Source organism: Silene latifolia, chromosome 2 (assembly GCF_048544455.1).
Source record: "Silene latifolia isolate original U9 population chromosome 2, ASM4854445v1, whole genome shotgun sequence".
Taxonomy (NCBI): Eukaryota; Viridiplantae; Streptophyta; class Magnoliopsida; order Caryophyllales; family Caryophyllaceae; genus Silene; species Silene latifolia.
In genome coordinates this window covers 49961475-49978362 of record NC_133527.1, presented here as the reverse complement: position 1 = coordinate 49978362, position 16888 = coordinate 49961475, and the positions used below count along the sequence as shown (strand labels likewise).

General features: G+C 36.5%; 1 protein-coding gene across 2 annotated transcripts; it reads left to right on the top strand.

The window, feature by feature from the left end:
- The first annotated feature begins 8948 nt into the window (after positions 1-8948).
- LOC141642728 (protein NPG1) lies at positions 8949-15945 on the top strand. Of its 2 annotated transcripts, XR_012543398.1 has the most exons (7): positions 8949-9143; positions 9338-9563; positions 10122-10371; positions 11007-12217; positions 12556-12703; positions 15281-15668; positions 15760-15945. XR_012543398.1 is itself a non-coding variant. In XM_074451622.1 (6 exons), the coding sequence occupies exons 2-6, from the start codon at positions 9390-9392 to the stop codon at positions 15598-15600; spliced, it is 2103 nt and encodes a 700-aa protein (XP_074307723.1). In that variant the 5' UTR covers positions 8949-9143; positions 9338-9389; the 3' UTR covers positions 15601-15945. The 2 variants fall into 2 exon arrangements, 1 of the variants encoding a protein (XP_074307723.1); XM_074451622.1 differs by having other exon boundaries at positions 15281-15945.
- Positions 15946-16888: the final 943 nt, after the last annotated feature.

Below are 16888 nucleotides of genomic sequence, written 5' to 3'. Positions count from 1 at the left end.
CCCGTCAGACTGGATACTCGGTCGAGTACAGAGTATACTCGACCGAGTAAGCTCTACTCGGTCGAGTATTCCACATACTCGGCCGAGTATTCCTGGGCAGTAAGCCACCCAGAATACACAACATCCCTTACTCGGCCGAGTACGGGCTTAGGAAAACCGTAGTATTACAAGTGGTGATCCAGTTATGTGGTGTTGATTGCTCTCGTGGTAGCTTATCAAGTGGTGGTTATAGACGATGATCTCCCCTGGAGTTGTGGCGGTCACTGACATATGTGGGGTCAAGGTAGTGGTTTACTATGGTACTATCGTATGGTCAACTTTTTCTTATGGTGGTTGCTTAGCCTCGTTGAAGAGTGGTTAAGGCTGGCAGGAAAACGAGGAGTTAAGGGGCGCGAGGTTCAATAATAATAGCTACATTTATAATTTAATTATGAAATATACTTATTAGGAAGTAGGAAAGAGGAAAGAGTAGGTTCAATATTTATACTCCGCATAATATTGTCGGTTTTATTAAAACTACTTTGTTAACTTTATTTTAAAAAATATTGTTATTATATCGTTATATTCACTAAAGGCATAATATAAACGTGAAGGAATGATAATGAAAATACAATTAGATAAAGAATAAAAATATATATTACATCACAGATCGGGTGGTAGTTTTTTTATTTAAATCACGTGCTTCTGCGAAAAACAGAGTTAGCTGAGTAGCTCGATCAGGAGTGTTTATGAAAAAGTTGGAAACGGAAGGATATGTGTTCTAATAAATATATTTATGTATATGTTATTAAAGAATACCAAAATTTAAATGTTCACATACTCCATAGTGTGGAGCAGAGATAGATATTAAGTTAAATATTATTCGTAAGTTTTTCGTTTTAAAGGTAAAAAACCAAAAATAGTGTATAAATACTCTCGAATTGTACTACATTTGTTTCAAAAGACAGAATAATAGAATTAATTAGAACGTATTTGCTAAAAAAATGTTCGTGGTCATCATGTTTAGTTTCAAAAAATAATAATAATAAAATATTTCTGTCACATTGTACCTATAATTAATGCAATTTCATTCATGTAACAAAATCAAAAAAACGTTTCAAACAGTTCATACAAATTGAAAAAATATTACCCTTTTTAAACGGAATAAAATTATCTATTGCAAAGAGTTGTAGATATGATATAATGAAGCACATTTATAGCAAGTTATTTAAGCAGCAAAATGTTAAAAAACTCTTATTCTTACAGTAGAATAGAGATTAATTATTTCCAAAAATAACGAGTTTAAAAAAGAGTAAATTAATAATTACTCCCTTTTAGATACCACTTTTCTAAAAACACTCCATTTTATAAAATTTTCATTAAATTACTCCCCTCAAATGTTCTCTGATAAAAAATTTACATCCATTTACACTTTCAGGCGACAATTTCCTTCAGAATTTAAATTTTTTGGCTTAAAGACTAATTTTATGACAGTTTTACCCTTCTTTATTTTTTATACACTTGAGGTTTCTCTCTCCCTTCTACAAATTTTCTGGTCAGAATTTGTACTCATCTTGCTCATGCTATACTCACAATGTCACAAATATGTCCATTCCTCCCCCCCCCCTCCTCTTTTCATCATAAAATTTCTAATTTGATCCCCAAAACTTGATTAAAAAAACCTTAATTTGAAATTAAAAAAAAAAAAAAATTTGTAATGAAGAATGTACGGCAATATAGATCATTTTAGTCCTAGAATTAGAGGTCAGATTATGAAAATGATGCTTCATCGCCATCGTGTTTATGGCCTGAAAGGGACGAAAAAGTCTACGAAATCGGAATTGATTAAGTGGACAAAATCTAGGGACAAAGCCATTGATGTTTCATTTTAGGCAGATTAGCGAAGTTAAAAGAAGGCGCTATTAATTAGAAAAGAAGATCTTTGGCTGCGAGAGCGGATTCCAGCGAAGGAGCTTGCGAGAGCGGATTCCAGAGAGAATGATTGAGTGGCAGAGGACGGAGTTTCGGCACCGAATCAGAATTGTTTGAGTGAATGGCAGCCATGGTGATGGTAGTTGATGATGTCGAGGGTGGTGTTGCAGGGGAAAGTAGATGGTCTTGATCTTGGTGTGTCGAGGTAAGTGATGTTGAGATGAGGAGGATGTATGTGACGGAAATGGTGGTCCAATGAAGGAGTGGAATGGTTGAATTGGATGAGAGGATTGTAGAAAAGATATGTTTATTCTATTGTAGAACAATTACAACCTAATGCTATTTATACAATTATAGAAAGGCTAGATCTAGGTATGAACATGATAATAAAAGATACAATTATGAAGATATGAAGAGATATGATTTACATAAATAAGGACTAAATAAACTAAATAATATGTTGCCTATTATGATGGATAAGAATATCCTTAACATGCTCCCTTAAGATGAATTTTCGGTCAAGCAGACCAATCTTGGAAATAAGACGCAAGAAACGTGCCTTGAGAAGAGGTTTGGTTAGAACGTCTGCCAGTTGATCATCACCTGATATGTGTTGGACTCGTATGGACCCTTGTTGCACCTGTTCTCTAACAAAATGAAAATTAAGTGCTAGATGCTTCATTAGTGAATGAAAGACCGGGTTGGCAGAATAGTGAGTGGCTCCAAGGTTATCGCAAAAGATAACTGGCTGATTATTAGATTGAACCTTAAGTTCCTTTATTAGAGAACGAAACCATATTAACTCTGTTGTAGTTTCGGCCAGTGCTCGGAATTTAGCTTCCGTTGACGAATGGGATAACGCTTTTTGTTTCCTTGAACTCCACGAGATCGGGTTCCTATCTAGATAAACTATATATCCATTAGTGGACACCTAATCATCTTTATCTCCAGCTAATTCGGTGTCCCAAAATGCATGGAGATTGGATGCAGTGTTTTTATATGGGTGAAATCCATGGTGAAGAATACTTTTTAGATATCGAAGAAGTCTCTTGAGTGCACACCAATGTTCTTCGGTTGGGTGATGTAAAAATTGAGCAATCTTGTTTACAGAATATGAGATATCGGGTCTCGTCATAGACAAGCATTGTAGGCTACCTATGGCCGCACGATAGTTCGTTTCGTCATGGATTGGTTTATGAGGGACTTTGATGGGTGGTGGCGGTATCATAGGGGTAGTGATGGGTTTACAATCTAGCATTCAGTGTTTTTCGAGTAAGTCGGTTGCATATTTGGTCTGACTAAGGTGAAGGCCATGTCGTGTTGGGACAACTTATATTCCTAGGAAATAAGAAAGTGGTCCAAGGTCCTTTAGTGAAAAACGGTTTGAGAGATGAGTAACGAAGTCAGATATGTCGATTTTTTTAGGTCCTGTAACGATGATATCGTCAACATACACAAGTACATATAAGATAACGCTACCTGTTTGTCGAATAAATAAGGAGGAACCGACAATGGAGTTGGTGAATCCGGTTGTGAGTAGATGCGTGCGTAGTTCCGTATACCACACCCTTGGTGCTTGCTTAAGCCCGTAAATAGCTTTGTTGAGCTTGAACACGTGTTTTGGCATATCATCTTTGATGAATCCTGGAGGTTGTTTCATGTAGACGGTCTCACCGAGTGTTTCTTGTAAAAAAGCATTGTTAACATCAAATTGTCGAAGTAACCACCCATGGCTCACGGCTAAGAAGAGGATAAGACGTATGGGTGTTGGTTTTATGACGGGGCTAAAGGTGTCAGAATAATCAAGACCCGCTTCTTGGTGAAAGCCTTTGGTTACAAGTCGGGCTTTATACTTGTCGAGACTCCCATCAGGGTGATATTTAATGCGGTAAACCCATTTACACCCAATAATATTTTGGGCTTCATGAGGAGGTACGAGTGTCCAGGTGTTGTTACGAGTGAGTTCTTGATGTTCAGCCATAATAGCGTCATTCCAATTAGGGCCAGCAAGTGCTTGTTTGGTGGTGGTGGTTGGGAGAAGCGGTTTGGCTGATAGCGAGGGCTATTTGGCATACTTTGGGTTAGGTTTGATGATGTTGTGGTATAGGAGAGTTTGATGAGGGTGAGGGGGAGGAGGTGGTGGTGGGGGAGGGGAAGCAGATAAGGGGGAGGAGGTGATATCAGGGGTGTTTATAGCGGATAGATGGAAAGAGGTGAGGTGATGCCAGGTGGGGATGATGGTTGAGGAGTGGTGGCTGGTTGTGGGGATGATGAGCGAGGTGTAGTAGGTGGTAAGGGTATTGTAGGAGTGGTAGTGGGTGCGGAAGCGGAAGCGGGCTGGCTATAGGCCTATGGGGAATGGTAGTGGACGTTTTGGTGGAAGGAGAGGTGAGGGATAACAACATGTTATCCCAGCTCGTGGTGGTTAAACGGTTTATGGTAGCCGGGTTCGTGACTAAGCTTTGGTAAGGAAATTCATTGTCGATGAATTTCACATGTCGAGAGGTGTAAAGGCGCGATGTTTTTGGTTCAAGGCAAAGGTATTCACTTTGAGTAGCGGAATAACCAACGGAAATACAAGGTTATGATCGTGGGTCAAGTTTATTCGTGGTGTATGGTCGAAACCAAGGGAAGCAAAGACATCCAAAGCTATGAAGTTTGTTGTAGTTCGGTTGTTGGTTGAATAGACGAAAGTATGGACTTTCGTTTTCGAGTGTTGGTGTAGGTAAACGATTTATGAGATATGCAGCGGTCGTGAGGGCATAAGGCCAAAGATGGGTTGGGAGATTGGCGTGTGTTAGTAGGGCCAATCCTATTTCAACAATGTGGCGATGTCATCTCTCAGCAAAACCGTTATGCTCGGGTGTGTGAGGTGGAGAGGTGAGGTGAGTGATACCATTGTTTAACAAGTCAGGGTTTAATTTGATGTACTCACCTCCATTGTCGGAGTAAAATTGTTTAATAGTTGTTTGAAAATAGTTTTCTACTAAGGATTTAAAACGATGAAAAGTTAATGCGGTTTCAGATTTTTTCTTTAAAGGAAATAGCCAAATGTAGTGGGTATAATGATCAACAAAAAGAAGGTAGTATTTGAGATGACCGGTGAGGTCCAAACATCCGAAAAAATAATGTCAAGTGGTGCGTTTGATTGTAGTGTGGAGGTTGAAAACGGTAACTTGTGGCTTTTATTAATTAAGCAAGAATTACAAAATTGAAAATTGGAAATGCGTAAATTAAAACGGTTGTTGAGCACCTTGAGGGTTGGTGTGGATGGGTGCCACGATGATGCCACAAGGAGACGACTGTTGAGCGGCTAGACGTGAGAGCGCAGGGTGAGAGTGGTTGCCACTCATACGTACCAGCACAGTTTCGCCCTTTAATCAGGATGGTGCTGGTGCTTTTATCCTTTAGGAAAACAAAGTCATGTGAGAAAGTTGCAATGACATTATTATCAAAACAAAATTGCGAAATTGAAAGTAATTTTCAAGAAATTGTAGGAACATATAAAACATTATTAAAACGAAGAGTGGTAGTAGAGTTGGAAATAGAGAATGAACCAGTATGGGTTATGTTTAGAGAGGAGTCGTCGCCTATGACGAGATCATCAGGTCCTTCATAAGGTTGATGAAAGGAGAGGGTGTTTAGATCATCCGTGATGTGGTGGGAAGCACCACTATCGAGGGTCCAAGTCGATGGAGGTGGTGCCTCGGGTAGGGTGGCAGTATGTGCATGTGAGCGAGGGCGATTGGATGTGGGTGGTGGTAAGAATACCACATGAGGGTATTTAGCACGAAAGGGAGGGCAGAATTCAATCACGTGACCGACTTCTCGACAATACTGACATTTCCCTTTAAAGGGTGCAGCGTCGTGTTTGGGTTGATTGGGTGAGGGGTTGCGATTGACCTGATTAGTCTGGTTAGTAGATCGATTGTATGATGCTCGATTATTGTTGTATGTGGAGTTGGGGCGGTATTGAGTAGCATGCACTGATGGTTGAAAGGTGGTTTGGGTGGGGTTGTTTTTAATGGTTAACTCATGATTGATGAGTTTCTTGTGGAGAGCCTCGAACGAGATGGTGGTGTCACGGGCTCCTACCGCTTCGATAATCGAGCGATATTTGTTAAAGGGAAGGCCATTGAGGACTTTGGTGATGATATCCTCAAGATCCATTGGTTTACCCAATTGAGCTAGTTGGTCAGTGTAAAGCTTAATCGAGTGCATATATTCAGTGATTGGTTGGTCATCGGGTTTGGAAATATTGGCTAGTCGATCCTTTAATTGGATGATACGACCACGGGTTGGGTTGGCAAAGGTGTTGGACAGCATAGTCCAAGCCTCATGGGAAGTTGTGGCTTTTAGGATTAGGGAGGATATGGGTGGCGAGAGAGTGCCTGCCAAGGAGCCAAGGATGAGAGCATCTTGGCAGCACCATGTGTGGTATGCAGGGTTGGAGACGGGTTGTTTGTCTTCGGGTTTAGCATCGGGTGCAGTGGTGGGAATAATGGTTTGTGGTGGTGGGTTGAGAGTACCATCGACATAGCCAATAAGACCATGACCACGGAGAAGAGACCGAACCTGAAATTGCCAGGTAACGTATGTGTCGGAGGTAAGTTCAGTGCATCCACCGAGGTGAATGCGGATGAGGGGTTTTGAGGGTTCATGGGTGTTGGGTACGGTGGAATTAATGGGTGTCATAGGTATGGTGGAGCCAAGAACGATGGGTGATACTTCGAAAACGAAAAAATTGAGAGAGTTTTAGATCTATGGCTCAGCATACCATGTAGAAAAGATATGTTTATTGTATTGTAGAACAATTACAATCTAATGCTATTTATACAATTATACAAAGGCTAGATTTAGGTATGAACATGATAATAAAAGATACAATTATGAAGATATGATCGAAGAGATATGATTTACATAAATAGGGATTAAATAAACTAAATAATATGTTGCCTATTATGATGGATAGGAATATCCTTAACAAGGATGACATAACAAAGGACCAAAGAAAGAAAAAAAAAATACACCAGGGGCAAAACGGTCATAAAAAAAGATTTTTCACTTGGAAGTGCAAATGGGTCGAATTTTTTACGTGAGAACATTTGGTAGGATTAATTTAATAAAAAACTAGTATTGATGCCCGGCTTTGGCCGGGCTACCTCTACTTACCATTAAGTTTTATTTTTCATTAAATAAAATTATTCAAAGTTGTATAACCCATAAATTTATCATTAATATATCTTTCATAACATATCCTAAAATTACGATGAAATAAAGTTTGAGACAAATTCACTACTCCCGCTATTAATATTTTACTCTTATTAATGAAACAATAGTAATAACATTTCACTACTTGCCCGTAATCATTGTTACTTTCACTACTCCCGCCGTAATTATTGTTATTGTCACTAATGCCGCATTAATATTGATAATTTCACTACTCCCGCCGTAATTATTGTTACTTTCACTATTGTCGCATTAATATTGAATATTTCACTATTCCCGTTGTTTCTACTACTCTCACTAATCTCGTTGATAATATTGCTACTTTTACTATTCAAATGAGTGATTACTATCATATAACTATATCCAATGTTACTATAATTCTTTTCTTTACTGACGAAATTACTTTTACTACTTAGGCATGCAATTTTAAGATGATTATATATTTATATAAATATATTACATATATGTATTAAATCAAATCGAAAGAATTATGCAAGATTATATATTATGGAATCTAACTTGAATTATTTATAACCTACTTATTATATTTTTGTATGTTAATTAATTAACATCTCTATACATCTAATAAACTAGGATTTTTTGTGAAACACAACCTTTAAAAAAAACTCTTTGCGAAACACTACCTTTAAAAACAAAAATTGTAAAACACAACCTTTAAAAACAAAAAAGTTGCAAAACACTACTTTTAGGCCGGAGTTTGACCAAATTAATAAAAATCCGGTGATAACTCGCCATTAAATGCGCTATAAGTGCACCAAAAATATTAATTACTCTATCACGTGTGAATGTGTGATGTCCAAACTCTTCCTTCAATTTTATTTCACTTAATTTAGATCTGAAATCACCTTAAACAATCCCAAATTTTTACATGTTAGAAACCTTCTTCCTTGATTTTTTTCCGTCATGAAAGTTTTAAGGCGTCAGGGATGCCATAACGACATTTAAGATGCGGTGTTGACGAAGATTCTGACTGTCACTGAACATTGTGAAAAAAAAAGAGGAGGCTATTTAGAAAAATTGAGACAGGAAAGTGGTGAAGTGGAGATAGTGAGATAAAGAGGGATGGAGCTTTTACCGGGAGAAAGAGGGGATTAATTGGAGGGAATACAAAAAAAAAACATAAAAAGTCAAATAAACATGGCACGTGCGAGCTATTATGATACCGGAAATGAATAGAGCTGACGGAATCCGGCCAAAAAGTAGTGTTTCGCAACTTTTTGGTTTTTTAAGGTTGTGTTTTACAATTTTTGTTTTTAAAGGTAGTGTTTCGCAAAAAGTTTTTTTAAAAGATTGTGTTTCACAAAAAATCCAATAAACTATAAAGTTTAATAAAATTGCATAGATTTTTTTAAATTTAATATATAATTTTATGATGATAATAATTAATACCATAAGTGTGCATGTTTATACTAATTAATTATTTTATTTTAAGGAAATTGACCATCTTCTAGTCTTCTATAAATATTTAGGAAAATTACCAGGCTTCCTCTTTCTTTTAGTCTCCTTAAAATTGACCATCTTAATTAATTAATTTTAAGGAAATTGACCATGTTTAGGAAAAATATCAAGCTTCTAAACTATATAATATTTGAATTGAGATCCCTTAATCGGTCCATCACACGGTGCTATTGATTTAAAACTATATATTAATTTGTATAACTTTCTTTAATTACATTGAAGTACCTTGATTTCTGGATTTAATATATAGTATTGATTGATTGATTTATAAAAGAGAGTTTTTTTAGAAAAGTGATATATAAAGAGGAGAAATTATTTTAAAAAAAAATGTTCCACAATTTTCAATTTTGGCACCACCACCGTCAATGGATCCCAAACCCATAGACACGTGACATGACAATGTGAGAAAGAGAGGAAATGTCCTTGAAAGAGAAATAATCTACTCGTCATTATTTTATTTTTTCATTTCATCCTTTTAATTTGGTGTTTGTAATATAATTTGTGTTGGCCAATTTGAATTTCAGGTACATAATTTCATTTGTTGTCAATTTTCTTCCAATTGTTTGCCTCACATTTTCTATGATTATTCTGGATTATTAGCTATTTGATTGATTATCTCAATATCGTAAGCTGATGACATGAATGCTTAATAATTGGATGTATTTATGAATTGTGTTATCAAGTCAATGTAACAGTTGTTGGTTTTTTCCTTTAACAGAGATGTTGATGATTGATGATTGAAAATTTGGAATTGATCAATAAAATCAATAATGAGTCAATCAACGATGTCGAATTGTAGCGATCATGAGGAAGAGAAAACGGAAAGAGAATTTTATGCAAATGGGACTTTTATGAAAACCGCAGAAATAGAAGCAAAGCTTGATGAGGGTAACATTCAGGAGGCTGAATCGTCTTTGCGTGACGGTTTATCCCTCAATTCCGAAGTATTCCCTTCTTTCCTTATTCTACTCTCTATTCTGCATTATTTCTAGCACCCGAATTGCTCCAGATCATTACTTATCTTCTCACCAGGGCTGTATTGCTGTTATATCAACCTGAACAAGGCTATTTGTTTTAGGTAGATACTAGATACTACAACATTACCCTGGTGCTTCATTGACTCCAACTTGTGCTGGGTAAAGGGGGTTATATTTACGCTGCCTTTCCCCCCGGTAATAAAAGACACATAGTGCCTCTCCAGATGACCTATAATGAAAATTACAGACAACAAAAAAAGCATACAGAATTACAGACACACGGTGGAAATGAAAACCATTTGCTTTACTTGTCTATGAAAATCAATTCCAGTACTCCACTAAAATTTTGTATCATTGCTTTCTCTTGGGAACTGGTGAGAACACTATACCAGGGCTAACTTTCTTCGCATCAAAAATTTATGTTGTCTTTACCACGTCATTGTTCCTTTCAGTACTTAGTTTCTTGTTTCTAGATCAAGTCGGCTTTAAGTATGTGTAACTTAGATCCTTGAAGCATGTTCACAGGATGCGAGGGCCCTTTTAGGAAGGTTAGAGTACCAGAGAGGTAACATTGAAGGAGCTCTTCGTGTATTTGAAGGTATTGATCTTCAAGCCGCTGTCCAGCGTTTTCAACCATCTCCTAATGAAAAGTCGATAAAAAAGGGCCGCCCTCGGGGTGATTCTGTGCATGATGTCCCACAGCATGCTGCTGGCCTAATTCTTGAGGCTATATTTCTGAAAGCCAAGTCCCTTCAAAAGCTTGGAAGACTAACAGGTACATCCTCTGCCCTGTCTCAGTTCACTTTGTTGGCATCCTGTACATCTTTACCTTCTTTTCTATGAAGAAGACAACTATAGAACACCAAAATTTATACGAGACGCTCTCAAATGTGAGGCCAACCCTAACCCTATAACTGAAAGAGGAATATAATAACATACAACGATTCAACCCATTCACCCTACAATTGAAAGAGGAATATAATAACATACAACGATTCAACCCATTCACCCTACAATTGAAAGAGGAATATAATAACATCCAACGACTTTGTTGGTCTCACAAGTGAGACCGTTTCATACATGACTCACTGATACCACCACCACCACCACCACCACCACCACATTAGCTTAGTGCTTAACGGGCTCCCGCAAATTGTGGGGTGGAGAGGAGATTGGATGTACGCAACCTCACACCTTTCAACAACATTAGCATAGTGTTTCAAGGGCTCCCCACAAATTACGGTTGGTGAGGAGATCAGATGTACGCAACCTTACCCCTTTGAACACAGACAGACTGTTCCAGATAATCTAAAATGAAAATTGGAACAGTTGACTGGTTGGTGGGGTTTGGATGTAAAATGACTGTTACTTCACAGAACGTGTCTCACTAATGGTAGAATACTTTTTCAGAGGCTGCTGGTGAATGTAAAAGTGTCCTTGATGCAACTGAGAAAATATTCCAGTATGGCATACCTGATCTGCAAGTGGATACTAGGTTGCAAGAGACCGTTAGTAAAGCTGTTGAACTCTTTCCCGAGCTTTGGAAGCAAGCTGGGTGTCACAATGAAGCGATTGATGCTTATAGGCGTGCACTTCTTAGTCAATGGAATATCGATAATGATTGTTGTGCAAGGGTTCAAAAAAAGTTTGCAGTGTTTCTGCTATATAGTGGTGTTGAGGCTGCAGCACCCAGTTTAGCAGCGCAAGTTGAGGGTTCTTATATTCCAAGAAACAATTTAGAGGAAGCAATTCTACTGTTGATGATCCTTATACGCAAATGTGCCCTTGGCAAGACCAAATGGGACCCATCAGTCATGGAGCACCTTACGTTTGCATTATCTCTGTGCAATCAGACCTCCGTTTTGGCTAAGCAGCTTGAAGAGATTATGCCCGGCACTTTTAACCGTATTGACCGTTGGATTGCTTTAGCACTGTGCCACAGTGGAGCAAGTGAAAACAAAGAAGCATTGAATGTATTACGGAAGGCTTTGAATGAAAATGAGAGACCAGGTGATCTTACAGCATTATTGTTAGCTTCCAAAATTTGCAGTGAGGATCCTCTTGAAGCTTCTGAAGGCGTAGAATATGCAAGAAGAGCTATTACATGTACCTTGGGAGATGAAGAGCATTTAAAAGGTGTCGCTCTTCGTGTATTAGGACTTTGTTTGGGAAAGCAGGCTAAAGTATGTTCCTCAGACTATGAAAGGTCTCGGTTGCAGTCAGAATCATTAAGGTCATTGGAAGAGGCTCTTGGGTTTGAGGGAAATAATCCAGATCTTCTTTTAGAGTTGGCAGTTCAATATGCAGAGCATCAAAATCCAAATGCTGCTTTGAGGTATGCAAAACAGTTCATTGACGAAACCGGTGGGTCCGTATTGAAAGGTTGGCAGTTACTTGCCTTGATTTTGTCTTCTCAGAAGAGATACTCAGAAGCTCAAGTGGTCATTGATGCCGCGTTAGACGAGACTGCGAAATGGGAGCAGGGACCGCTGCTTAGAATGAAAGCTAAGTTAAAGATCTTTCAGTCAAAGCCTTTAGATGCAGTGGAAACTTACCGTTACCTGCTAGCACTGGTTCAAGCTCAAAGAAAATCTTTTGGTCCTGTCAAAAATAATAGTCAGGTCAGTCAAATCTAAAATCCACGACTTTCTTCTTGCTAAGTTGTAATTAATTAGTATAGGAAATTATACATAATTCCTTTATGGTGCTTGGTAAGATCCCAAATTGTTGGGATTCATACATGTTATACGTATTGAGTATGAATACAACACTCATTACATTATAGTTTGATTCTTATGTACTTGCCAAGTTTATCCCAAATTCTTTGTACATAGACTATATTCCTGTTTCTTTTTCTTGACCTTAATCAAAATGGCTCATACATGTTATACATAATGATTATGAATACAACACTCATTACATTATAGTGTGATGAAATGACAGTAGTATTATCTTGCAGGTTGATGATGACAATGTTAGTGAGTTTGACGTTTGGCTTGGTCTAGCAAATTTATACTCTAATCTTTCTCACTGGAAGGATGTTGAGGTCTGTTTGGAGAAAGCGCATTCGCAGAGGCAATATTCTGCAGAAACGCTACACACTGAAGGTGAGTGGTATTATGTCCGCCAAACAATAATAATGTGTCGTCTTTCTTTGTATCAGAGCTTGCATTTACTCCTTTTCTTGCTAGCATCTGGATTGTGTGCCCTTCCAATAAAATTTGCCAATTCAACGACTGCTTAGTTGTTAATACTAACTTTTGTAAATGTTGTGGACTAGCTATAGCTTCCTTTTCTAGTCTCACATAATCTAGGATGAAATTGACTCTGTAAGTGTGTATTTCTTATAAAAGCCATCTAGCTTAGCTGATAAACTCATTGATCATTGATACTTATTTAGTGCATTTGAAACCCGTTAAAATCAGGGTTACCATTTGCTCCCTTTACACAAAATAATTGTACTCATATATGATCCACAGTTTACTACTATAAAGGTCGAAATTATCACTAGAATATACAATTTTGCTTCCTCCTTGCTGATCAACTTGGTAAGTAGTAGCCTTAGTCACCTTATTTTCAAAGGCCGTAGGAAAACAGCCCCAAGAAATGTTGCTAAAGTAATGTGCAGTAGTATCTAACAATCATATTCCCAATGGTTTGTCTGATTTAGCATACGAAAATGACAGCTTTTAACTCATTTAGATTGGGTGAGAGGACGAGAAACTTTTTATGTGACTGTCATTTTATGTGTCTAGAAGTGGCTGGAAATAAGTCTTAGATGTTTAACAAAGCTTACAACATGATGTCTTTGAAGAGTTTAAGAATGGCGCCTAAAGTTAGGTAAGGTGTCTTATGTATGCAGGTCTGAAAAAGCACTCGAAGGCTGTTTCCATTTGCCTGTGTTTAAATTTGGGAAATGAAACACAAACAATTTAGTGAGCCTTTTTTTGTTTTATTTCACATCAGTGGGTGTTTGGCCACACCATTAGAAGCGTTTTTCAACTAAAAAGAAAGAAAAATAGTACAGATCCCGCACAATAAATGCGTGGTATTTATAGACTTTTTACTTTTTAGTGTGTATCATTTATTCGTTTCAAATTTATACCTTAATTGTAGTTAAATGAGGTAAAAGCTTGGGTTATTGTTATTCTAACTTAAATTGTAGTTTGTATTAATATGAGAAGAGAAGTCTTAGTTTGGATTAATCCCATGAAATGAACCATATTTTTTTTTTCATATTTCACCTTAATGTATTTTGATATGAAAAAAAAAAAATATTACGCTCCAAAAGCAAAACTAATAAAAAATTGAGTATGTCGTGAAATCTGTATTTTAATAAAAAATTTATCACATAGTTAATGATTTCCTTTTATAACTTTTCTTAAATCATCTTAATGAATTTTCTTTTTTTCCTGAACATAATAATATTAGTTTATATTTCTGTTTTATACAATGTAAGGGGTCGTTTGGTTGCATGTAGGAAGTTGCATTGCCTAGGAAGTGATAGATCATATGATTTTAGAATTCATGTGAATTAGAAAATGTTGTTTGGTTACATAGAAGAAATGCAATTCATGTAGGCATTCCTACTTACCTAGGAGACCTAGGTAAGCAACTTCCTCCATTATGGAGGAATTAAAGTTCATGAGAAGTTCCAATTCATGAATTGGGGTAACCAAACCAGGTATCTATTTTGCAATTCACATGGAATTCTTGTGTTATTTAGTAGGTAACCAAACGACCCCAAGTATATGAATCAAGTTATTCTCTAAGAAAGATTAGCAATTGGTATTTGATAATTTTATACCACTTATATTTTATTTTGATTAAAACATTACAATTGAGAATTTAATGAAAAAATTATATTTTAAATAAAAGATGATAGTTTAAAGGAAAGATCCCCTTTCTTTCCTTATATAAGTAGATGGAGTTTGGGGGGAAAACTTTTGAGAATTTTTATTCTCTTAGTATATAGGGGATTAGAAATTAGGTCAAAAGCTAAAAATAGAACCCGTGAAAGTAGAAGCACCAAATTGATACTTCTACTGCTATTTCTCAAAACTAAGAACTTTACATAAGAGAAAAAAAAAGAGAGAAAATATCCTTTCATTTATTTCCCATCCCTTCCAAGTCCTACTACGCCGTCTGTATTAAGTCCTAATAATACCGATCTCATACTCCGTTTCACCAACTTTTTGTGGTAGTATTTCTTTTTTGGGGAGAGATTTTTTTTTTTAGTATGTGAAAGTTGAGTAACATGTCAGTCCTTTAATTCGGAAAACAAGTTTTAGTTATTGTAAAATTCTTTTGACAATAATCTATTTGATTATGTTTTATACAACATTGTTACAATTGCATTTTGATATTTTAGTCAAAGTAATACTGTGTATTTAATAACACAAAGTAAAGTTAACTTGCTTACATTTATTAGGCCAAAAACTCTTTGCCAAACACTAATAACTTTTCCCGTGATCAGATTATGGAAAACTCATTTTCAAAAGTAAAATCACTTTTACACTAACTAAGCTAGACATGCTCTAGCATAGCGAGTTTTTTTTTACTTCATTAAGAGGGAAACTTAAGGAAGACCCATATAACTGATTTGCAAAGCGCCTTCTATTACTTGCTTCAGTGGTTGCCCTGAGAATGAGTTTTCACACAATGGAGTTGCTATTCTTATTCAGGAATAATGCATGAAGGGCAAGGACAAGTAAAAGAAGCTTTGGCAGCTTACACAAATGCCGTTTTACTAGACCCAAATTACGTGCCCTGCAAGATACTGCTTGGTGCACTTCTATCGAAGATGGGACCAAAAGCATTGCCTGTCGCGAGAAGCTTATTGTCAGATGCATTGAGGGTTGAACCTACTAACCGCAAGGCTTGGTATTACCTTGGTATGGTTCACAAGGATGATGGAAGAACAGTTGATGCTGCTGAATGCTTCCAAGCTGCCTCCATGCTTGAAGAGTCCGAACCCATTGAAAGTTTTGCATCCGTCATCTAAACCATGGCGTGTCTCGTTTTCCATTCGAAATATATTTCCTCTCCTTCAAGAGTAAAAGGATTCAAGAGGTATTCTTTTTTTTTTTTTTTTTTGGCTATTTTTTCGTTTTTAAAGTCCCAAGAAAAAAAAATTCATCCTCACATAACCCTTTGTTCCCAGCAACACACCAACCCAGGTAGTAGAGAGTTAACTTCTTCAAGCATTGAAGCTATAGAAAATACAACTTCGAAACTGGAACTTTATTTTATTCAATTATTTAATATAGAAGCATATTTTTTTGGTGGAATTCTATAAATTGAAACACGAACTGTAATTATTTAAAGATTGTTGCTCACTTCTGTATAATTGTTTTCGGAGTGTCTTCACATTTTGTTAATTGATTGATTGTTAGTGTTGGTAAGGATGAGTCAGGTCATCGTTAGAGAGTTACTGTACTTATAATACATGAAATACTTATAATACATGAAATATAATTGTTCCTGAGAATGATTTTCTCTAGCAGCAAGTCTCACTTGTGACCTCTAACAAGCCTTTTCTCAATTACGCACCCACTTGCAACTTGTGACGATAGGTGTACGTCACAAATGAAAATTTGCCTTTCTCTAGTAACCTACCTTTAGTTATTTTTTTTCCTTTTGAGTTATTTTCTTTAATTATTAAATTGTACATTACTCCATCCTATTCACTATACTAGTTTGAATGCCCGTGCGTTGCAACGGGGTAATTAACTTATTTATAATGAAAAAAAAAATGTTATAAGAGTTAATTGTTTACATTCTATGTCTAATGATTTGTTTATATATTATTAAAATATCTCTTTCAAAAAAAATAAAAGATTAATATATACGTGGGTTAACTCTTATTTATAATCATATAATCACCCCACCTTATACTAATCTTTCGATGTGGGACAATTCTACTATTTATAAGTAATACTTCCTCCATTCAACTCCACTCTACCTACTTCTATTTTTTACACTATTTACAAATGCACATTCAATCTCGATTTTCTCTCAATACATAAGTGAAAATATATTCATGTGGGATCTTGTTTGATTTGTCTTTACGAGTACATTAAAAATATCTAACTTTTATAATTTTTGCAAATACGTAGCTAACGATATTTATCGCGTAAAACACGCGTTGACGAACGTGAAAAAGCAAAGTGGTAGAGTGGAGTTGAATGGAGGAAGTATATTCACCAAACTTGGATTATGTTTCTCATGTAGGACAATTCTACTATTTGTACGTAGTATATATTCATCAAACCTCCATTGTTTTTCAATGT